This window comes from Mustela nigripes, chromosome 7 (genome assembly GCF_022355385.1).
Source record: "Mustela nigripes isolate SB6536 chromosome 7, MUSNIG.SB6536, whole genome shotgun sequence".
NCBI lineage: Eukaryota > Metazoa > Chordata > Mammalia > Carnivora > Mustelidae > Mustela > Mustela nigripes.
Window position 1 is genome coordinate 80652023 of NC_081563.1, and position 25068 is coordinate 80677090.

At 39.5% G+C, this 25068-nt stretch overlaps 1 protein-coding gene across 1 annotated transcript in view; it reads right to left on the reverse strand.

Moving 5' to 3' along the window:
- AFF3 (ALF transcription elongation factor 3) overlaps positions 1 to 25068 on the reverse strand; it is a 535863-nt gene that overhangs the window by 267643 nt on the left and 243152 nt on the right. The window contains exon 6 of the mRNA XM_059406264.1: positions 8754 to 8801. Coding sequence (XP_059262247.1) covers positions 8754 to 8801 — 48 coding nt within the window. The remainder of the gene's footprint in view (positions 1 to 8753; positions 8802 to 25068) is intronic.

The window sequence follows — 25068 nt, forward strand, 5'->3', positions numbered from 1 at the left end:
ACAGCTTTAGGATCATGAGGAAGTGGAGGTGAAGGCACACCTCGGCTCTGGCCAAGGGAGCCAACCGAGGAAGGAGAAAGAGCCCCAAGGAGTGCAGCAGAAAAGATGTTCTCTTTCAAAGTTGGAAAGCAGGAGTACACACTTACCCTGAGGACAAAACACTCTGAGCGCCCCAAGCTGGAGGAGACCTGAGAGAGACGGCACCACCAGCTCCTGAACAGGCCGGAAGTCAGGAAAGACGGAAGGAGGGATGCATGAGATACAGGTAAGTTTCCAGGTCTGTCAGCAGGTTTCCAGGTCAGAATGCAAGAGGTTGGCCAGACAGAATCTAGGCCTGTTTGGTTCACTGTTATATACCCAGTGCCTAGTACAGAGCCTGGCACATTGGCCAATGAAGCCAGCAGGCCAAGGTGCTCATGCTAATAGCGTCTGTCTCCTCAGCGTCTGGGTCCGTGAAGCTCCTGCTGAGGCAGGAAGGAGGTCCAGATGTCAGAGGTATAGAGCAAGCAGGATGGTTTGGCTATGCCAGATTAACCTGGTTCTTGGGGATGAAAAAGTCTTTCTCTGTATAAATCACAGATACATATACCATACACAGATGTATGGCATATTTGCTCTATTAGAATTTGGGGGGGCAGCAATTAGGAAGAGTGTCTAAACATTCCCTGGAAGGGGATAGCAGGATAAACAGCACAAGCCAGCTACCGTGATCCTGGCCTGAAAGTGGGATTCAGCATAAACAAGAGGTCACAACAAGCTGGATGTCTAGAGGGTTCCATGATCCAGGCCCCAGAGCTGACTGCTAGAGAAAAGTTTTCACTGCCCCATCCTGGAAGTCCTGGAGGCACTGGGGGTGGGGTAGATTCTAAAGGTGGACAAGAGACCAAGCACAATGGTGCCTTGCTAATGGGGTGGGGGCATCAAAGAGGACATGCCTCAGAGGAACGTAATGCCTCACACATGGCGATTTCAGCCATAGGCTAAAACTGGCCAGTTTTCTGGGGGAAAGATGACTGTGCCCTTAGAGAATTTGATGGGGCAGAAACAATGGTAAAAGGTCTTCAGTGACTTGTACTCAAGGACCTGTTTGCATGGATCAGCTGCCTGAGAGAATTTCTAGGTTACAGAGAGAAGCAAAAAAACATAGGGTAGAGATGAAGAAGGTCACAGGGCCTTTTATGCTAGAAATTTTCTGACACAAAGGTTACACACATGCAGACACACATTCACAGTCTAAAAATACTTTGGGAAACAAGGAGGATCTTATTTGTCTGCACATGTTAAGTACTAATATCACTTCAGCAAATATTCTAATGTTTTTGTGCTTCTTAATTAGCACTCCAAAATATTCTTTATTAAATGACTTAATATAATCATTCCATTAATAATTACCATCTTTGGATGGTTTTCAAAGTCCAATGAGCACACATGCTTATATTATACTTAAGTATAGAAATGGGAAAGGGGAAATAAAATTGCATTCATTCTGTTAGGTAAATTTAGCAAAGAACATGAAGCAAGTCGAGTGGCTGGTACTATTAGCATTTCACTGTTGAAGAGCAGCACTTAAGAGAACCCAAGATTAAACATAAGTGTGTTCTTTGGGAATTTACACAGTTGAAAGTACTATCAGATATTAGACTCTCATGTGTATTGATATTTTCTAGAAGTAAAATAAAAACCACACTGCAATCATAAACTTCATTCATAGATAAAGAGAACACGCTTTGTTCTAGGTGATCCAAGGTTAAGCACTTATTTTTCTGAGAATGAGGATTTACCGATGCACAAAGAAGCAGACTACCATGAGGGTGCTGTGAAAGCCTGAGTGGCAACCACGGGTGAAAAGTCTAGTCTGATGGATCACATACGCTTGTCAGGCAGCGACTGTCTTTTCTTCTGTCTCACCCTCCTACACTCTTGTGTTGCCAGGGGAGGACTCTGCAAGGCACCTTTCAGAGGAGCACTGGCATCGAAAGGAATGCATCTCTATTTGCTTTCCTCCCCACGTTCTCTCTCTTACTCATTCTATAAGCATCTGTCCCTTTTGTGTGTCTGGCAGATGTTTTAAGCCATGGCATAAATCTACTGCTTTTTGAGTTACATTTGATCTCTTATTTTTTTGTTCTGTTGATGTCCCTTATCAGGCGAGAGCAACAGAAAATATACAAAATCAGGTGTTTTTAATGCCTTGGTCCTCTAACGTAATGCTGAGCTTCAACAAGTATCCTCATGAGAAACTGTGAAACTGGGTCTTTGACCTTGCCTGAAGACAAGGCTGGCTGACACATGCTTCCCTTGTATGTCTCCAAGTCTTTACTAGCCTGGCTACAGCAGGAGGCACACAGCGCCGTTAGCTTCCATGACATCCAGTGGCATCTAGGTGTTGTTAACATGCCATCTATGTATCTCTTCTTTTCACTCAGTCAGCACCTTGAGAGTAAAATAGTGACCAACACCCATGAAAAGATATCAACTGAAGTATCAGAATTCACTCTTGACTACTGGGGGCAGAAAGTATATTCCCACAGACCTCTAGCTAAATGGGCTGCTAACATTCCTTTGGTCTTCTATCCCCATAGTTCTGTAAATGGCTTTGTAATTTCTAAGGATATGCATCAGAAAGACAAACACAGAGAGGCAAAGCTATTAGTGCCCAACAGGAGCTTCCAGACCTGTAGGGTTCCTTTGGCCATCACTGAATAATAGATCCTGAATTAGAGTGGTCTCTTGCCCCACCTCTCCTAGAAACTGCACATCACTGGAGTGATCACAAAGTCTACAAAGTATAGCCAAATGGCCCCAGGATGTAGAAGCAGGCCATTGGATACCCCTCAAAGGCACAAGGATGCCCTTGGCAAGCAGAGATGGAGTCATTTAAGTAGGGCTTTTGGTTTCAGCCAGAAGGACTAGCATAATTACATCTCTTAAAAATGCATCTATGGTTGTAAAATAAGGTATACATTGTGGTATTTCTGTTTCTAACCATTCAGATGACCAAATGCAAAAAGAGAAATGAACACAAAACACTACCAGCCAATAATTTTGTCTTGGGTAAGACTTGTAAGTTTTGTCTGGTGAATTTCTCTAGGTCTACATCAGGTTTACTCCAGCTTTGATTTTATTTCACTGCAACAAGTAATGGGATGTATTAATGGAACTCCACTGCAGCTGTACCTGGATTGATTTTGTCATTCGTGGGCTTCGTTTTGTCACTAATAAAATCGTTACTGTTTGAGACAAATGAAATAATTGATAAAGGAATGAGTGTGAGCTTGAAAAAGCCTGTTGGGTCTGAAGTAAGGGAGATGTGACTGAGGTTCATCTCTGCAAATGACCCAAACAGGTCACTTAAAACAAGTTGTCTCTTTGTCCTCTATTTTCTCTATAGACTGGTTAACATAATTTCCTTTGGGTTAAGGAGCATATAGACATTTAAGCACAAGGTTTGTCTTGGCCTACCATGCAGGTCTGAACAGTGAGGGAGTCATAATAATGGACACTTCATATAGCAGTGCTTTAAACGCTCTCTTCACTCACAGATCTCCCAGAATCAAAACCAAAAATCTTATCCAGAAGGCTCCTTAGTATCTAGGAAAAGAGTTCCTTCATTTGCTGTAAGTCTGTTCAATTGTAATGTCAGGAAACTGATTTGGGCCCCCAGAATTTAAACAAGTACGAGTTACCCCCTTCCTATCAACAGAAATGCAACTCTATGTAAATATTTACTCTAAATATTTCATAGGAAATTGGAATTAAATTAGTGACTAAAGGTGAAAACCAAGAAGATAATCTGCTCAGATGTCACACTGAAATTATCTTTAACTATATCCTTTAAGTCCAAACCAGGATCTCCAACAATAGTCTCTTATTAGGAAGGCTCACTATGCTATAAGTAGTGTCCCTCAACTACTGCTATCTAAAGCTGTCTTGCATAAAATTTGTGCATGCTAGATTCTAGCCCTGCGCAACCCCATTAAGTTGTAAACGGATTTTATTTGCTGAACAAATGTTAATGCCATTCTACGTTAATGGATAATGCTACGAAAAGCACCTAAGTATTACAGCACTGGAACCTTTAAGAATGAAATATAGTGTAACTTACAAAACTGTCTGTTACAAACATATGTCAGCCATGAGGGCTCCTAGCTCTTATTGCCCATCTTCACAGAACTCGGTTGTAATTTCTCCCTCGGTTAACTGAAATTTGCAATAATACACAGATTTATTAGGTCCCAGGGTTAGAATCCTCTGAGTAAAAGTAAAAAATAATTACACTTTAGAATATAATGTAATATTCAAATGACTTGAAAACAGTCACCTCAGCAAAAATAAGAGAGGGTAGAGGAAAAAGAAGCTTAAAGATGAGGCTGATAACATTAGCCATAAAACCTCTGTGAGTTCAAGTGCACAAATGCATGATTTGGCACTTCCAAACCATAAACACATGGAAATGGGAAACCTCCCTTTCACGGCAAAATGCCTGAGTGGTTTCATTATTGCACCAGGGGGATTTCTTCATTTAATAAGATAGCTTAGTAGAGAAGATAGGGTGCTTGGGCCCGACGGTGCTTGTTAAAATCCCAGCTCTAGGGCGCCTGGGTGGCTCAGAGGGTTAAGCCTCTGCCTTCGGCTCAGGTCATGATCTCAGGGTCCTGGGATCGAGTCCCGCATCGGGCTCTCTGCTCAGCAAGGAGCCTGCTTCCTCCTCTCTCTCTCTCTCTGTCCGCCTTTCTACCTGCTTGTGATCTCTGTCTGTCAAATAAATAAATAAAATCTTTAAAAAAAAAAAAAAATCCCAGCTCTACCACTTTCTAGTTGTGTGACCTTGGGCAACCTGTGTTTCGATTTCTTCGTCTGTAAAATGGGGATGTTAACAGTTCCTGCCTCATGGGGGATCTGTGATCGTTAAAGGAGCTTATACATGCAGGAAACGGAGAATAGTCCCTCATCTGTAATGAGCACTCCATAAATGTTAGCTCACCATCATTTGGCACTTGCTCTTACCTACAGGACTGCAAATGGAGAGGCCCTGAATGGAAACTATGGCTTCTCCTCACAAAAGGTCTCTTGACTCACTTTCTATTCTGTCTTGTCCAGGTGCTGTTCCCTCTACTGCACAGAAATCGCACTCAGTAAAGTCACTAATGAGTTTTTTGTTGTCCAGTCCATGGATGGTTTTCAATCTTTGTATCTCTTTCCCCTTCAGAAGTCCTGTGCACTGTTGAGCTTGAAACCCTCTTTCTCTGACTTCTAGAACCTTTGATGGCCATTATCCCTCAACTTCCCCAGTTGTGTCCTCTCCCTTTCACTGGCCATTGGATCTTACTCTCCCTGGCCCTTAAGTGTTAGAATTTTGGTTCTCATTGCTTCTCAGTCTCTTGTCTCTCTCCAGGCAAATTTACCCATGTCTGTGATCATATTACCAATGTGATAATTAGTAAAAAAATGCTGGCCTGCTGCTTAGACCTCTGTTCAGAACCTCAAACCAATGTATGCTCATCTACATTCTCCATGTTTCCTGGACTGTCTCAAAGGTATTTCAAATTCAACATGTCAAAAAATTAATGCAGGATTTCATCCCACCCCCACAAAATAGCATCACCCTTAATATTCCCAGGCCTTTGAGTGCCCCACCGAGCATCTATCTATCCTCTGGGCCAGCTGCAACAGCCTCTCACTCTTCTCTTCTTCCCCTCCTCCCCTCAATCCATTCTGCTTAGCAGCCAGAGTAGAGTATCTAAACGGCCAATCTGATCACATCATTCTGGCTCATAGTCCTTCACTGTCCCCCTAAGCTTATCTTGGACAGGGCTGAGAAGGCACAGCCATCCCTGGCTTGTCCTGCCTGGCTTTTGCCACTTACTCTCTAGTCACTCTGGGCTCACTGTCCTTGCTGGGTCCCTAACTAGCCAAACCCTTCCTGTTTCTCTGCCTGGAGCCTCAATATTCTTCTCCTTAGGTCGGTTTCCTTTTCATCCTCCAACCATTAGTCGAAATGTTGCTTCCTCAGGGACGTTGCTCTTGACGTGAACTGAGGTCATGTGCCCTATGGTGGGCTCTCAAGAACCCTGAGTACTTATCGCAATTAACACTAGACATTTATAAATAAATGTCTAAATAAATGACTAAAAAATAAAACTTAGTATCTATTCCTTCTAGCACATGGCCGGTTTCAAGAGGGTCATGTCTGTTGGGCCCACCATTATTTTCTCAGTACCTCCCATATGGAAAGGGCATGCTAACACCTGTTAAGTGAGTTTCTCAATTTTCATTATTTTAAGGCAACTTCATGACCTGCTCCTTCTCCACAATAAGAGCCACCACTTAAGTGTTATAGCTCTAAGTAACAAGTACCTTGGTGACTGTGACTATATCAGGTTTACATAAACTGATCACAAAGGGAGAGAAAGTGATAAGGAAAACTGGGCTCCACAAAGACTATCCGTGGGAACCCAGTGCTAAAAAGACCAATAAGTCATGTCCATGATTTAGAGCAAATGGAATCTCTTTGTGAGCTATCACTCACTCTTCCTTAGAGGATTCCTTCATTCACTCACTCACTCATTTATTCATTCTACAAAATCAAGAATTCTCAGTTCCAGACATTAGGGGCACCGTGTGGGAGGAAGACCAATGTGGCAGATGCACAATAAATACCACAGAGAAGGAGCCCCATGCTTGTGTTTGGAGGAGAGGAAATGCTTAGTACAAGAGAAAAAGACAATCTTGGAAAATGACTGGTGAGTGAGAGGCAGGGGAGAACCAAGGAAACATTCTGGGCAAAACTGGGAACACTGATGTGATCCTCTAGGAGCTCCCTCAGTACCAACTATTACTACCTGTCCAGCTGACAGGTGAGGGCGGAGAAAAGGCCCACCTGGGTACCACCAACACCTCTGTTTCCACTAAGCCTATACCATTTCCCATTTGACCGCTACTCATGGGCTCTGGGAAGATGAGAACTTGGAGAGGGCTCAGCTGCCTTCTGAGGAAATCATCTCCATTTCCCTAAACCTTGCATGTGTTTCCAAATCAATTATCTGCTTGGTCCAGGCTTTTCTTTTTGTTCTATGCCTGATTCAACGTGGGCCATGGCAGCGACAGCACCGTGGAATATTAGGGCCAGTATCAGGAAGTAGATGTGGTAGCAGGGGGCATAAGGCTTTGATCAGCTCTCTTGAGGAAAAAAAAAAAAATGCTTTAAACCCTTGACTGCAGCATTTATTTGTATTTAAGGTGAAATTTTATGTTACCTCAATGATACCATTTTGCTGTGTGAATTACTCAAGCCCTTATTCAAACTTCGGGCTCCACTTAGAGTACGGAAAAGAAAGGTCAGGTGATAGATTTCTACCATATCCTCAGAAAAGAGAAGAAAGGATAAGAATGGGTAGGATCTTATAAATTGGGAAACCAAAGAGGGATTTGTTGTGTTCCAGTATTACCACTTTGCTGATATAAACACCATAACCAATAAACCAGTGTTTAAGAAGGCTTAAACACTGAATATTTGGACTCCAAACATGAAAGTATGTCAAAAGAGAAACAGGAAAATTATATTGATACTTTACTCTATTTGTTGTTTAATCTGAAACTAAGCCCCGGGTTAGAGACAACACATATATAAAATACAACATGTATTTTAACATATATTAAATGCCAGAAATGAAGCTACCCATTATGACAGCTGTTTTCTATATAAATCTTTGCCAGAAAAACAAAAATTATTATGAACGCAACAGAACAAATTTCCTTATTTTGGTCAACTTGAGAGTTAAAAGATTTATTTATGAAATAATGCTTTCCAGGAAGGAAAAAAAAAAAAAAACCCTGCCTCTGAAAACAATTTGATGATAAATGCAAATTTTTAAACCAAATAATTATATTACTGTCATTCACTAGCAATTCAAGAAGTGTGTAGGATGTCCAAAAGTTAGAAACATATTAAAATAAACGTGTTTTCTTTGTAGGGAATTGCCATCCCATCTGGTCTAATTTGTCTTGGTGTTTTGCCCAGCATAATATCAGTTCTCTGAGAATGTAAATTATTAGGTTACTCCCCTGAAAAAATATGAGTGAAGAAAAAATATGGGTTGAAGATGACATCCTGATTATAAGTTTGAGTACTCAGGAAAACACTAATATGGCGGAAGAGCCCAACCTGAGTAAATCTGGGTGTGAAACTGGTTCATGGAGGGTATCTACTAGAGATTTTGAGGAGGAAAAAGACAGCCTTACAGGAAGTAACTGGCAACACAGTAAGATGCAAAAAAACAATGTGGAAATAAATTTTCAGACACTGAGCATTACCTCTTTGTCAGAGTGCTCCTGATTCTAATTAAGTTTAGGAGAAGAATAACAAGGCACCCCTTGCCTGAGTGGAAAGTACAGACTATTAAAGGATGCTTCTAAACAGGAGGGTGATAAATGGGGGCATCTAATGTGTGCACAACCATATTTTTCATCTCAACTCTGTTCTTCTGTCTTCCAGACGATCACTTTAACACAGTGTCACCTCAGCCTGTACAAAGGCATCAGGTTGATGGGTAGCTCCTAGATTTCAAAAAGAAGCGATGTTTTTGTAAAGTGGCATTTAGGCAACTTCCATGATTGCCCTCAGAAAAAATGAGCATCAAACAAGAAACAGAAAATAGGTTCCTTTGACAACATAGCCACATGCCTTGTTCTATTTGGAATCTACGTCCAACCAGTTGGTAAGATTTGTTTAAAAAAAAAAAAATAGTCCTTACCCGAATTATTTCTTCAACACAGCTGTTTGTGTCTCCAGATCTACTCTCCTGAAAGCAAAGGAAAAAAAAAAAAAATAAGCCCGATAGCATAGATTTATGGTTACAAAGAAAAGAGTACACTTAAGTGTCTAAACTTGAGTTTGTACTGGAAGTGGCTGATGTGGGACTTAGTGATGAGCTCTTTTCCTTAACAGGGTAGCCTGAGTCGCGGCTATGATTGCTGCCTTCTCTGCAGCCCAGCAAATATGCCAGCCAGGAGCACCGCCCACACCTGCAGGTCAGCTCTGGGCCCCCCAGTTGCATCTCTGCTAGGTGGGGCAGGCTCCTAGGAGGCCAGCAGCCAACTAACTGGCGGCAAGTGTGAGCGCTGTCCCATGCACCCCCAGGCTACATCAACATGTGGAAATGCTGTCTCCACTGCAAAAGTGGGACCAGTTCACCCACCAAACACATGCAATGGCTTGGCCGAGTACAATGGCTGCTAAGGCTTAAGCAAAAGACTGTCCCCACTTTCTAAGTAGAAGTCTGGTAGTTTCACCATCCTCAAAGCCCAGATTTACTGGTTTGATGAGCCGAAAACTGAAAGACCAAAAGGAGAAATATCCTCTCAACAGTCGCACAGCATGCTGGGTGTCACACTCCAGAGCCACTTGTTCTGCGACCCACACTGCCCTGTGCTGTGGAGATGTTAAGGGCTCTGAGGAATGGTGGCTTTGGGTCGCAGTCGACACCAGGGAGCACTTTCAGTTCCAGAGATTCTGTGTGGTTACTGCTGGTTCCATAGCTCGGAGCACAGGAAGTGGTATGGTGGGGACATGAAAGCGGCAGCTGCTGGTAGAAGTGCCCGTGGTGGTCTCAGGGAGATACTTCTCTCTGGCCTTTTAATTCAGTGATGTTGGCCACAACTCAGCATGGCATTCGAGAATGAGGCTGTATTCACCATCTTCTCCAAGCCCATTCTCCCATCGTCTTCACAGTGCTCTCCCCACCAGGGAAGCAAATCTGCTCCTTTCCATGTTTTCTTGTTAATTCTAAGTCATCCTGCAGATCACAGGTCACTCATGACTTCCTCAGAGCAGCTGTCCCTAAGCCTCAGCATCATTTACTTCTTCAGAGTACTTACCTCATACAGTACTTAACTCTTTAATGATATCTCCTCCCTCTAGAACATACACTCCACAAATTAAGGGGCTCTGTGTCTTTCAGCTATACTTCACACGTCCTCGGCATGTGCTGTAAATGCCCAGTGCACACTATGTGAAGACATGAGCTTCTTCCTCTAGTCTCGGGAATGTGAGGACTACCGTAATCAGCTTCAGGACTTCACAATATTGCAAAGGCTTTACGGAAGAAGACACCTTTGTACCCTCCCCACCCCTGTGTGCACCATGCCACCCTGTTACCTGTTATCAGAGTATTCTGTCTGAAATATTCTACCCTTCACACTGGGGAGGGGGCCAGGGTGTATAAAGTTATGTGAAGTCTGAAAAGGTCCCACACATGACTGAGAAAATTTGTCCAAGTCCCCTGAGGACCTAAAAGTTTACATGACTCACCCTGTACCACATAACAGCAGTGCCTAGACCAGAACAAAGGGCTCCTGACCCTTAGTTATGCACATTTTCACTTCCAGAAGCTTTCCCCCAGTCCCAAAGCAGCCCTTGAAATATATCTAATCCCTTAGCAAACCTAAACTCATTCGTCAAATGTATTTCATTACCAGGGTTTCTACAAGGTTTATATGGTTTAGGAACTTCTCACGTGTGTGGTAAAATACATATAACAGGAAATTTGCCATTTTAACAGTTTTAAAGTGTATAATATACTGGTACTAAATATAGTCACAATGCCACCACTATCTAGTTCTAAAAGTTTTTCATCACCCTGAATGAAGTTTTCATGCCCTCTGAACAGGAACTTTCCATTCTTCTCTCTCCCAAGCTCCTAGTACCCACGAATCTACTTTCTGTTTCTATGGATCTTTCTATTCTGGATGTTTTATGTAAATAGAATCATATAATATGTGGCCTTTTATGTCTGTCTGGCTGGTTTCACTTAGGATAATGGTTTCAAGTTCCTCCATATCATAGCATGTATCGTATTTCATTCCTTTTTATGAACAAATAATATTCCACTATGTGGATATACCACATTTTAAAAAATTACTCATTTGTTGATGGACATTTTGATATTTCTACTTTGGCTATTATGATAGTACTTTTACAAACATCCATATACAAATTTTTGTTTGAATGCCTGCTTTCAGTTCTTCTGGGTATATAATTAGGAGTTTAAATAGTGGGTCATATGGCAATTCTATGCTTAGCTTTCTTGAGGAATTGCCAAACTGTTTTTGGCATACTATTTTACATTCCATACTATTTTACATTCTGTCCTGTCCATACTATTTTATATTCCCATCAGCAATGTATGAAGGTTATAATTTCTCTGTATCCTCACAAACACTTGTTATTTTTGGTTTTGCATTGTTTTATTTGTGATGGTAGCCATCCTACTGGTATAAAAATGGTTATCTCATTGTGGTTTTGATATGCTTGTGCCTAATTACTATTGATGTGGAGCATTTTTACAAGTGCGTATTGCTCATTTGCATATCTTCTTTGAAAAAATGTCCTTTGCCCACTTTTTTATTGAGTTTTTTGTCTTCTTTATTGTTTGTTGTAAGAGTTCTTTATATATTCTGAGTCCTAGACCCTTATCAGATAAATGATTTGCACATATTTTATTGCATTTTGTGGGCTGTATGTTCACTTTCTTGGTAGTTCATGGATGTACAGAATTCTTAATTTTGATGAATTTTTCACTCTATTCTTTTTCTTTGTTCCTTTGCTCTTGGTATCATATCTAAGAAGCCACTGCTAAATCCAAGGTTCTGAGAGATGTGCTCATGTTCTCTTTTAAGAGTTTTACAGTTTTAGTTTTTATATTTAGGTCTTTAATCCATTTGTTTGAGAATTTTTAGGTGAATTATATTTCCTTATTATTTGGTATGTCTTAGTTAAAACAGGAAAATTATCTTTGTATAAATTACTTCACACTGGTCCCATCACTAAAGATTAATAACAAAATATTTAAGGCATAGACAGCCACTCTTGCTCATGGTGCCTCAGCACAACATACATGCCTATCCTTAAAATCAAGAAAAACAGTGTTAAATAGTATGACAGGATTAGGAGACCCAATATTTCATTACATCCATCCCTCCTGTTTCCCCAAAAGTTCCAGTTTGGTGACACAATGTCATAAGCCCCTCCTCCCAACTCCAATGCCACCCCCAACCCCAGGACTGCTCTAGAAACTTCACCATTCCCTATTTTTTTTTTTTTTAAAGACAGCAAGAGGGGTGGGGAGTGGGGCAGAGGGAGAAGGAGAAAGAGAATCTTAAGCAGGCTCAGTGCCCAGCTTGGAGCCCGATAGAGGCTCGATCTCACAACCCTAAGATCATGACCTGAGCCAAAATTGAGAGTCAAATGCTTAAACAATTGAGCCACCTAGGCATTTCTGGAAACTGCAGTATTCTAATACTCCAATCAAATTGGATCACAGAGCTCTTTTTGGAACTTGCCCCAAACCTACTTTCTTTCCAGGGAAGCCTAAGGCAATCATCACAAAGGCTGTATGGTAAAGTCTCTGCCAGGGTCACGCCAGGGCTCAAAAGTGTTTAGAATCATCTCTTTTGGAGTTCAGTGGTGGGGATGAGTGGTCTCATTTAAAAGTTTGTCTTCAAACTCACAACCACTTCGCTTATTCTACTTCCAAGTCCCAATTTTTCCTACCATATTACATACTGGCGGAGCAAATGCTAAGTTCTCATACACTTTCTATTTTCCACCTTAAAACTGTTGAGCAGGAAAAACTTCACTCCATGTTTACCTGGGAGACTCACTCAGGTACACAACATACTAAAAAGACTCTTCAAATTAAACTCTGGGTTTGATTCCTTAAAGCTTTATTTCCCTAAATACCATACTTTGATTTCATTTGAAGGGATTTATATAAATGACAGGTTGCTCTGATAAATATCTCTTCCTATCATCCTTTAAATTTCCACTATCCTACTCTGAAAAAGGGAATCCACTGAGAGAGACATAGACTATAGTTGCTTATTTAAATACTTCTCTTTTCACTGTAGATGGAGTGTGTAATGGGTCATGACAATGACTGCTCCAACCATGAGTTTTGATGGTCTGGACAGATATCAGGTCATTCCCTACTGGGAGAGACCCTTATAAAGCTGAGAAAGTGTCAGAAGTGGAGCCGGGACAAAGAACTTTTAGTAACAGTCTCCGGAAACCCTGGCCTTACATCACAGTATGGTGAGTCCTTGGGCACTTTCTGGAAAGTTTCTTACTCCTGAGCACACCACCTATGGACCTAAGAAGGGTACCGTGTTGAATCTGAATCTTTAGGAACCCATTTGGATTGCAGTGGGTGTCTATGAGACAAAGAATTACAGAAAGTTTGAATTGGAAGGGACCTTAGAGCTCATTTTAGGCCAACTCAGTGACTTTAACAGATGGAGAAACTGTGGCCCAAAGAAGTGAAAGACTTTTCTGAAAATCATTCTGGCAGCAAGAGGCAGTCAAGACAGAATTTATACTCATTTATTCAAGACCAGGTCAGTGAATCTTCTGCTATGTCATACTGTCTTTCTAAGGTCAACCCTTAGAACTGGCTCAACTTAAGGTCACTGTCATGCTTGACTTATGGAAATAAAAGAATTTGCAGAGTATCTGGGTAAATTTCCATGCTGCAAATCATCCAACACTTAGTCACCCATGTGTCTTACTAACCTCCAACATCACATGCATAGACAAAAGGGAGAAGAGATAGGAGAGGAAGTGGAAAGGGTTAAACCCAACATCTCTCCTGTGATATTAACAGATTAGAGACAAGCATTTGTGTCCCATGAAATTGGAAGACAGAACCCCACATCTTCTTTTCCAAATATACAAAAGGGGATAAGATAGGCAGGTAGGATTGGTATGGGCAGGAGGTAAGGGCTGGGGGAGACTGGAGGGCCTTTCATTTCTTGAGGTCTTTCTCAAATCTGCTATTAGGAGCAGTTGTGTGCTTTGATTATATTTACATTTTTAAAACTTTCAGTGTTTATGAACAAGATTAAAACATGCATGTAATTTACATCTCTAAATTCGTGTTTATATTTTTCACAATAAAGTTATTGCTTTCCCTGGAAAGGTACCCACTGAGAAGGAGGACTGCACAATGCAAATTTTAATTACTCTATATTTTTTTGAGGGCTTGTAGCTGTTGTTTCATGCTGAATTGCTGAGCCGTTGCTCCGTATTTACTCCGACTTTGATGAACCCAGCCCATTTCCTATCATTATGGTTTGAAATCTGTCATAACAGTCTCACCTCATTGAACCTCCAACTAAACTTCAATTAAAAGCTAGCAACCCCAGCTGATTCTCCAGCTCTACATCCCTGTCTATCACGTTCCTTCTTCACAGAACTGCTTTCCCCAAATCCTACCACTTAAAAATACACACCACGCACCCTGCCAGGGAAATGTAAGGAGCTAAGCTGTGGGAAAGTCGAGCTGGAGAAATAGCCAGGAGCATCCTATCACTGAGAGCAGAAGTCCCTAATTACCATGCCAAGCACAGAGCACTGGAAGAAGCAAGCAAGGCTTAAGGAGAAAAGGCTCGATCAAATCAGTGGGAAATGGCATTTCACTGCATAGATGAAGCTGTACACGTCCTATTTTCAAAAATAGTTTAACTCTTCATCAGACACACTTAAGGCGGAACTTTCATTCTAAAATAGCGCTACTTCACAGTTACAATGCCTTTGTTTGTCTGCAAGCACTCAAAAGGCCCTCAAGCATTTAAACATTGTTTATCACATGCATGCTCTTCAACTCTTCCACAGAAGTATTTTTAAATAAGTCTTACTAGTCTTGATTAAAAAAAAAAAAAAAAAACTGAGTTACAAAGAAATGAGATATGCCATCAGTGCCACCAAAGCAGTGGGTGAGGATCTAAGCTTGAATTCAGGGATGACCGTAATTCTACATGCAGCCCAGCCACTGGCTGTATTCCCAGCCTTACCTGAGGCCAGTGTCACCTACGGATAGGGAGGAACCCGGTCAGTTCTCTCTCTCAAATTCAGCCTATCTTACATCCAACCTAGTATCTCCCATTTTGAGGCTATACTCTGCTCCCAACCACCCAAGCTGAAAACCTGCTTTATCCCTCATCAGTCCCCTCTTATCCCCTGAATCTGCTCAGCAAAACAGGGCACCTTGTTCTCTGCCACTCACATCCATCCTTTCCTCTCTGACTCTACTGTTACGCTATCATCAAGGTATTTATACAATGAGAGAAAAAATAAGCAAAAAGAGTAATAAGAAAAGAAAAATGTACAAAGATAGTATCACAAATATGCAAACAAAATGATGACAGGTAGTGACAATATTAATATCAACTAAAGGACAGTTCATAGAAAAAAAAAAGAGGAATTGGAGAGCAAAATACAGAATGAGGAAAAAATAGTCTAGGCATTAATAGAGCATCAAAATAAGGTATGCTAGGAGAAAGGCAGAGACATACAATTGTTGCATTTGGAAATGTTTAATCTACCTGTATTGTTCCTAATAGAAAAAGGATGTTGCACCCTCCTCCATATGAGGAGACAGAAAATTTGAAAAATTAAATAAGATGAAGAAGCCTAAATTGTTAGACATTATGAACGTAGGCAGGAACCCCAGCTTTTCAAGCATACGTGAGACAGTTACCATGGTGGCAGTCATTGCAGCAGTCATATAATGAGCTACAAGAGGGCTCAAAAAAATTCCAAAAAAGTAGTTGTTTTATAGCCCAGACTCTTTAACCATAAGTTATCAAAACGATGGAGCTATAAATTAAACACTGTACAGGCATAAAAATCTCCTAGAATTCTTGGAATAAAACAAATATCACACACTTATAAATAACTCTTTATAGCCCCAGAAAAGTAAAATTAAAATACCACAAAAGAAAATTATGGGATACCCCAAAATATTCTTATAGAAAAATTCACACACACACAAATTTCATTATGGTTTAAAAGAAAGTTTAGGTGCTAGGCACTCAATTAAAAATTTAAAATCAAAAGAGATACAAAAAGGAGGAAACAACACAAAGAGAAAACCAACGAAATATTTGCAACATGAAAAATCAGTAGAGTTTACAAAGCTAAAATGTAATTTCTTAAAAACAAAACACACCACCTAAAACAACAGTCACTTAAAAATCTGTTCAGTAAAAAGAAAGCCCAAATAAACATAAAGTATATGGAAGGATAAATTATATGAAAGAAATTATAAGAGGATACTAATATTAATATTAAAAAGAACACAATACTAAGAAATGAAAAATTTTGATGAAATTAGCAACTTTCTAAAAAACAAAACAATGCACTTAAGAAATAAAGAAGAGAGCGTAACCATAACCGTGAGAGTACAGATTATATTAAATTCAAAATTATCTTCAAATATGGCTTCAAGTCAGATAGTTTTAGAGTGAAGCATTTCAAACTTTCAAGGGAACCTAATTCTATATATTTTGTCTTCCAGAGTAGTCAGTAATGGAAAGCTATGAGTGATTTTATTAAATTAGTATAAAAACCTAACCTAAGAGAATAATCAATACCCCCTTATGAAGATAAATGTAAAATCGTCAACAGATTATTAAATATAATTCAATAAAATATCAAAATAATTAGTGGGACTCATTTTAGGGAATGCAAAATGGTTTAATATTCAATATTAGGGAACTTTTAGAGTACGGCATCACTAAGGAAAATATGTAAAACCAGGATCATCTCAGCTTAAAGATGTTTGGTCAGATACCTAGAAAAATCCAAGATTCTACTGAGTCTTATTAAAAAGGGAGATTAAAACATGCTGGATGTAAACTAAAACGTCAAAGCTCCAGAGCTCTCCTGTGTAGCAGCAATAAAGAATTTAAAAATATGAAAAAAATCCCACTTACAATATCCAGAAAAATAAGTAAGAGCCTTCACTAGAAATGTTCAAGACCTGTAAGAAAAATCTTCAGAATTCTTTTGAAAACTACAACAACAAAATACCTGAAAGGGGCTAAGCTAGATTTCTCCACTCCAATATATATATTACAAAGCCAAATAAATAATATCAAGAGAAATAAACCACAAACTGCATTAACTTAAAAAAAAAAAAAACCTGAGATGGCAGTCACATAACAGAAAATCAGTCACATTAAATAAGTGTATAATTCAGGGGCATTTAGTACAAACGTTTAGGGCACAATGTTATAGATGACAATCACCTCTGCCTAATTCCAAAATATCTCTATCAATTCAAAGTAAAATTCTGTACCTACTAAGCAGTTTCTCTCCATTCCCTTTCACATTAGCTTTTTAAATATGATTTTATTGTATTAACAAATATTTTACTGAACTGAAAAGAATAGAATGAGAAAACCATTGATAAGTATCATTTACTTATATGAGTAGATTTTACAGTGGAAATAGTATCTCTCATTTATATGTTTCTGACCAGTTCCTAGCAGAGTGCCTGGTACAGTGTCATAGACGCCTGTTGATGTTTGTTGAATGAATAAATAAATAAGAAGCCAATATATTTTTAAAAAGAGACTTTTAAAAAAAAAAATTACAGTCTCATGAGGTGCCTGGGTGGCTCAGTGGGTCAAAGCCTCTACCTTCCGCTCAGGTCATGATCTCAGGGTCCTGGGATCGAGCCCCACATCAGGCTCTCTGCTCAGCAGGGAGCCTGCTTCCCCCACTCTCACTGCCTGTCTCTCTGCCTACTTGTGAGCTGTCAAATAAATAAATAAAATCTTTAAAAAAAAAAAAACATTCTTGCACTTTATATGTAATATGGCTGGTCATCTACATTACAAAGGGATGTCTTTGCTTTACCTTTCCCATCCCTCCCAAATAAATCACCAGAGTTAACTTAAAAACAAATTCTTAGAACAACAACATACATTTGCTTCATCAAAATTAAGCTTATATATATTACTGCAAAAGCCCTTAGCAAGTTATGTGACTTCCCTAATTTTCATACTGCTATCTGTAAATTAGAGAACAAGTAGTAGCTTGCTATCAACAGACAATATTATTAAAGAGTTAATAATTGATTTTCTATCAGATTCTTAGAGGACAAGGTCTTTCAATTATGTTATCATTTATATAATGAAAATTAGTGACCTCAATCAGAGCTTGTTGTTAAAAGTGCATTTGGTTGTCAGAAAGGTAAGTGGTCTGCCAGTGCACTGACCTTGTCAAAAATCTACTGATGGCATAAAGCCATTAGAACCAGAGACAGTGGTTCCACATCCTGATTACTGATTGATATTGGGTGCTTTCCACGGGGTCATGTCTCAATAAAGTGCCTGAGTCATGTATATCAGAGCCATCTTCCACTGTCCTGTCAAAGCTGGGCAAAGAAACCACATAACAGTAATAGCGAACACGTGCCTTCCACCTGTAATCTGACATTGACAAGAACACTTCAAGACCTCTGTGTTCTTTCATCTACAACTGTGCAGTCATTACTCTGAGCAAGAACACCACATGGGCGCAGGCGAGTGACAATGCTGATGCAATTAAACCCTCACATGATAGGCAGACTTCAGTGAGGCTTCGGAAACATACCACTTCCTTTTTAACATCTTCCTGAATTTCATCCTGTGCCCCATCTATGTAATCTAACAACAAATCATGTGTTTTTTTGTAGGTAGCAGAAGGCTTGCTGATAAGTGCCTCCCTTTAACATCTCCTCCTTTTCCCCCCTTAATTGATGGAGGGAAATGTAGAGGAAAAAACACATTTGAGTATCATTTATAGTTGGGAGCATGGCTTTCTTTTCCAATCAAGAAATTCTGAACACAAAAGCTCACAAGATGGAGAGAGTAATCTGATGTGGCTGAAGAAATTAGCCACTTAAAGATACTTAGGGCTTCTCTACCCGGTATCCTACAGTAAGAGAGATGATCAACACTCTTTCAGCCATGAATTGAAAGGACTGTTGTAAATGGCAGAAGTGGCACGATGTATTTAACTATGTTCTGTTTGCACTTTCTATTAATTTTAATTATGTACTTGGATAAAAGAAATAAAGGACAGATTCACAAGTAACTCTCAGTATGTCATGTTTCTCCATAAATCTTTCTTCATTATTGTCTCACCTTTTCACAAAGGTCTCAGGTCTGGCTGACCCTCAGAACAGAGTTCATCCCGTTTGCGTCTGACATCAACTGCTTCTATGCATGCTCAGTGAGGAGATAGGCTATAAATAAAAGCTAAATGAAGAAATCCAGCTGAATATGAGGCTGACCTGAGAGGTGGGAGCAGGCAGCCCTGAAAAGCCTGAATGAGAAACTGGTATGTATTTCTATTAGCTGGTGAGGATTTTTTTAACACTCAAAGTTTTATATTTTTTAGAAAAAATCCACCTACAATGCCATTCTTAAAGATTTTCTTCTTTTTTTTACTTGTGCACATTTACAACATTTTTATTCTGAACTCTTCTGATGTAGCTTTAACTGTTAGTCTTCGAAAATATTTACAGGCTATTGAAAGAGGCATGTCATAATGGCAATGGATTTTATCTTTCCCCTTCCACTCCTAGAAAATACTCAGTTCCTTCAAAACCTGTATGTATGCCCTAGTGTAAGACAGAGTGAGTTTGTTCACCTGTGGAACCTGGTGTCCCTGAGGCTGAACCTAGAACATTAATCCATACATCTGCCCTTTCTGCTATCAAGGCAGAACTCAGAAGGTCCCTGAAGTGTCTACTGACACCTGAATTTCTGTGTAAAAGTCACCCGATAAAGCAAACTCTGGTGGTCCTTGCTGGGGAATTCAGGAAGAGAAGAGACACATCAGCTCCTGTGACCCTACTGTAAAGATGGCAGAGATGTTTTCTATCCCAATTCCAAAGCTTCTGTGCAAAGCCCAGTGAGAAGACAATCTCTCTGTATCTTCACACCCTCACTGGTATCACAAAATCCCTTGGAGTTGTTATTCAGAGGGGGAAAAACAAAAGTTTAAACAAAAATTCAATAAGAAATAAATACCACATTCTAAATGTGCTGTGATCATTATGGCAAGATTCTGTTTGGACAGAATGCAGACATTCCCTCTTTGATGTTAGCTAACACCGTGTGTGAGATCTTCAGAAACTGGGAAACATTGGGAACAAGACTCTGTGCCTAGGTCACTTTTCATTTCACAACCTTTTGCTTCTTGGACTTTTCTTAGTAGACTGTTAAGAGTATTAAATTGATACATAAGGCAAATTTCTGCATCAACAATGTCTCTCTATTCAATAGAGAAAGTTTTTCACTGTGTATATGTGTGTGTATAAAATAAAAGGCTTGAAATCTAATTAAAATATATCCAAGATTATGTTGGAACAACTTAACCAAAAATGATCATTTTGTCATATATACCAACAAGAGCAGTCAAATTAAGTCAAAGTATGAATGAAAATTAGTCACAGTTACTTTCTATTTAAAACTGTGGCTTAAAGCCCTACTTAAATCATTCAGTTAAGCCCTCATTTCTAATATAATACCAATAAAAAATGTGCCATGTTTGATTATGGACTTGATCTCTAGCACTAGGAAAGTAGATGATATTTAGAAACCACTTTCTTTAGGCAATAGGAAAGAGACACCTAGAAACTTAACAGTTGTAAAGGACTAAAAGACACAGACTGTTTAATGTAACATGCAACCAGAGAGGGCCTTGAAAAACCTGTAAGGTAGTGTAAAGAGTAAGAACAGGTGGTGACAGATGGTGACTACAGCTTACTGTGGTGAGCACTCAGTAATGTATAGAACTGTTGAATCAATATGTTACACACCTGAAACTAATATAACTGTTTGTCAATTATACTTCAATTATTAAAAAAAAAAAATAAAGGATGGTCACTGCTTAGGGAGATGGTGGTGTGTGAAACATCACAACATCAACAGATGACAGAAAAAAAAATAATTCAACTTCTATCTTCTGCTTTCACATCAAGAATGATCTTCAAAGTGAAAAGGCATAGAACCAACTAGGAGGGAATTTAAGTGTGGGTTAGGAGGCAAGACTAAGAGAATGCTTTTAGCCACTTTACATTTGCCCCGCCCTAAAGTTACCTAACTTCTCTAGACCACACTAATCTCATTGGTAAACAGGGATGATACTAGTACCTTCTAAATATAAGGACTATATGAGGTAAAGACTAAATGAGCCAATACCATTATAAAGGTCACTGAACAGGTTTCCTTCGACATTAGAGCTGAACAGTACATCTGAATAATTATTTTATAAGAATTACAAAAAGAATACTTCCATACTTAGAAAAGAAAGCAATGATTACCAGGAGCCAACATGAGTGGGCAAAGACCAGATGATGCTATCTCTACAATTTCCTCCCATCTTAAATATATCAGGATTTCTGCATGGCATCTGTCAAGGTCTTACTAAAGCTCCCAGAGGGCAAGACAGAAACATATGAATTGGTTGTTAGTTTAGTTAGATGGACCGGTAGCTAACTGAACAGCCATACCTAAGCAATAAATACTGTTCATTAAATATTTGTTGAGTGCTTGCTATGTGTCTAGCATGATCTGGATGCTAGGGATTCATAACTTAATGTAGAAGAAAACATTCCTGCCCTCATGGAGTTTAGATTCTAATGAAAGGAGACAATAAAATAATAAACAAATAAATCATATAGTATACTAGAAGATGCAATGTTATGCAGGAAAATAAGAACAGGGTAAAAGGACTGGAAATGTGGGATGGGGCATTATGTTTATATATAATCTGTTCATCGGGTGTGCATGTTATCTATGCTGATCTAGACAGGTTTTAAGACTGGGCCAGGTTTGCTCCTTCCCTCATCTCCTTTCCTACCTATAAATCTGTAGTATTTTTTCCTTCCATTATGAGAATCTCATTATTCTTAGCATTGTGTGTTTCTTTTTTCCTTTCATTGCTGAGTGAAAGTTCCATGAGTCTAGAAAAGGACAGGACTATTGAAGGGTCTCAACATTTGAGGACTAGCTGAAGAAAATAGAAATAATCTGTCATGGAGAGAAGAATTAAATGGGTCACACCAGACATCTTACACATCTAAAGGGCACTGTTAGGGAAAAGAGGTTAAGCTTATTCTGGGTCATTCCAGACATGGCAGTATGGGCCAAAGAGGGTAAGGTACAGGGGTCATTTTAGCTTCTTGAAAGTTTTTTTTCACAAGCAGGACCATCTAAATGATGAAGTCCCAGAACCTAAGTCAGGTTCGGTGGGGTGAGGAGGTTCGGAGGTGACGACTAAAGAAAGAAGGGCTATTGGGGCAAAGAATACTATCAGGATATTGAAGGCTTAGTTGCTATCAAGTAAAGACAATTGGAAGTCTGGTGGGATGTTACATTCCTGCTATCAAGCATCCTTGTTAATGAGATTAGGTTTAGAAGAAATTTAACTTTATTTACTTTTCCTTCTACCTCCACCTCCTTTGGTTTTTTATGGAGGGGAGGGTGACATTAGGCTTGAGAAACTGAGTTCTGTGTCTTTGGAAATTGGGCTATTGATAAGGTAACTTCTTTGTTGTAATCTCAAGGACATTTGCAAACCAAGGGAGACTCCTGTCTTGCAGGATTGTGATCTCAGCAAGTTAACTATTTATCATTTTATGGCAGTCAGGGGTGCCTGAGGAATGCTACACATATGGAGGGGAGCGGATGAAGGGGGGGGGGGTGCAAGGCGCCAGCTCTTGCTTTGTCCTCAGCCAGCCTCCTGCTCCCTCATCATAAAGAGAATGGTTATGATTCCTCAATTGATTACATGTTCAACCAGAAGTTAAATGACTCTGAATGGAAGTTAGCTGTTACCTCACACCTCTCAGTGTGAGATTCTTTCCAACTGTAAGACTGTAATTATGGTCATTTCTAACCAAGTATTGGTTAATAAAATGTTGAATGGTGAATTTCTATACCTTCTGGTTTAGCATAGTACTTTAAGTCTGTATGAGTTATTTATGAATAAATCCTCTTAAGAGAATAAAAAGAATATTCCATAAGTACAATCCACAAATACAGAATCAGGGTTATTACAGTATTTAATAAATTAAATGGATTAACTGGGTAGAGACTGGAGAAATTTTAATTAACAATTAATCAATAAAAGAATTCAGCATGAAAATCTACTACAGCTCTGTTTACATTCTTTAACTTCAAGCACTTCAGTTCTGTGTGCTTATAATTAGCAAGCTATAAAAGATGCCATCCATTGGAACATAATGAGAAGAATGGCTTTTAATGATAATTAGTATTCATTTACACAGACGGTAAGGTTACACGGCCACAGGGTGCAGCAAACAAAGGGTTAAGCTCATTGAGGAAACTACAACACTTAAAGCAGTACTTATTATACACTTAACCCTGTAAGGCAGAGCCCTGCCTGAGGGCTCATCATAAGTAAAGCTTCATGTTAAGACAGGTGAGATTGTCCAAGGTGAGGTAGTGAGTAACAGGGAGCCCACGAAACACCACACTTCCGCAGGACTTAACTAATCCTACCATACTGCTAAGGGCTGAGCTGCAGCTGCTGACTTTCATGTTCTCTCCCTGTTTCCTCAAATCTTACCTGCATAAATGTTTTATGAAAACCATTTGGTGTATTGTGAAGGCCAGAAAAAAAGTATTAAAAAAATTTTTTTTTCATTCCTGCATTTGGGCTGGAGTTTATTCTCCACGCCACTTTTTCTCTTACTCCGAGCTCTGTTGGAGGTTTCTCATGGGCTTGCCTGTGGCAAAATCTAGGCTCAGAAGTGGGAAATATAAACCACAGTACAAAGACTCTCACTTTTAAAATCCTTTTGTAATTCTGGCTTTAGAAAAATCAAAGTTTTCATTCGGCGGAGATGAAGCTCCTGTCCCTTTTCACAGAAACTCTAATATCTAAAAAGACCTACTTGATGAAGCCTAAAATGCTTTCTAGACACATGGTTGTACCAATGAAAGTGGTTCTTCACCTCCCACTGTACCTCTGAGCTGACAGAATTTGTTACTCGACTGACAAATAACCTGTCAACACTTTGCAATAATTAGAGCAAATGATCTTCTTCTCAATATAGTATCGCGTGACCTTCCATATTAAAATGTTCTCTATTTGTTCTACATGCAAAGCTAAGACTGAACACATCTCAGACTACTTCCTAGCCTGAAGTCACAGAGATATTTAAGGCAGGTCATGGGCTGGGAACAGCAACAATCAAGGGTAAACCCGATGATTGTGAACCAGGAAGCCAGCAGTCAGACATAGCATGACCTGCTGCATTAACCACCCTCTGAGCCGAAGAAGCACCCCAGCAGTCCTCACTGAAGAGAAAAAAATCAAAGAATCTTAATAGAGATATTGGTGGGTTTATTTTTCATCATCACATGCATTGAAAAGTAAAGGTCTACAGTCCGCTCTGATCAATACAGCTCCTCCTGCTTCCCATGTCTTTTCAATCTGTTAAGCAAGAAAATGCCTTTATGTTGGCACTAATCCCACTGTGCCCCCAAAGTGAAAAATAAAAATAAAAAACCCTCACAAACCTCCTACAGGACTACCTGTTTTTATGCACGTAGTCATTTTTTATTTAAAAAGAAAAAAAAAAGCAACCATAAAAAACAAGGAAGTAAAGACTATCAAGAGAACACTCCTGGAAAAGCCTTCTTAAAACTATAACTAGGTAAAATAAAAGTAAAAAGATTAGGGAAAGCTATTATGTTCACAGAATTCATATTCTGCATGTGAAAGAATTTCAGCATCTAGAGAATTACTTATTAATGGGCACCAACGCTGAGCCAGCACTGGGAACCAATGCTGGGTGCCCACTAGGGACAAGGTGGTAGGTGATAAACAAATCAGACAGAGATCTAGCTCTCGTGGAGCTTACATTCTATGGAAGAGGTGGACAACAAATAAAGGAAATAAACAGGACAGCTTCAGACAGTGACAAGCAATTGCTGGAACAGTAAACAGGTGGCATGAAAGGGTTAGCTGGTATAATCTTCAAGATTCAGCGCTAACATCACCTCATTTCTACTTGTATCACAATGGTATGATGAGGACTTGTAGTCATTTGGAAAAAAGGGGCGGTTTAAGATGAGAGAGTATACTAATAATGGTAGGTATAAAACCCCAAAATACAACAACATAAAATTGCAAAGAAGAAGCAATATGTGATCTCCCTTTCGACTACATCCCCAAGACTCTGGGAAGAACCTATTTACAGTTTC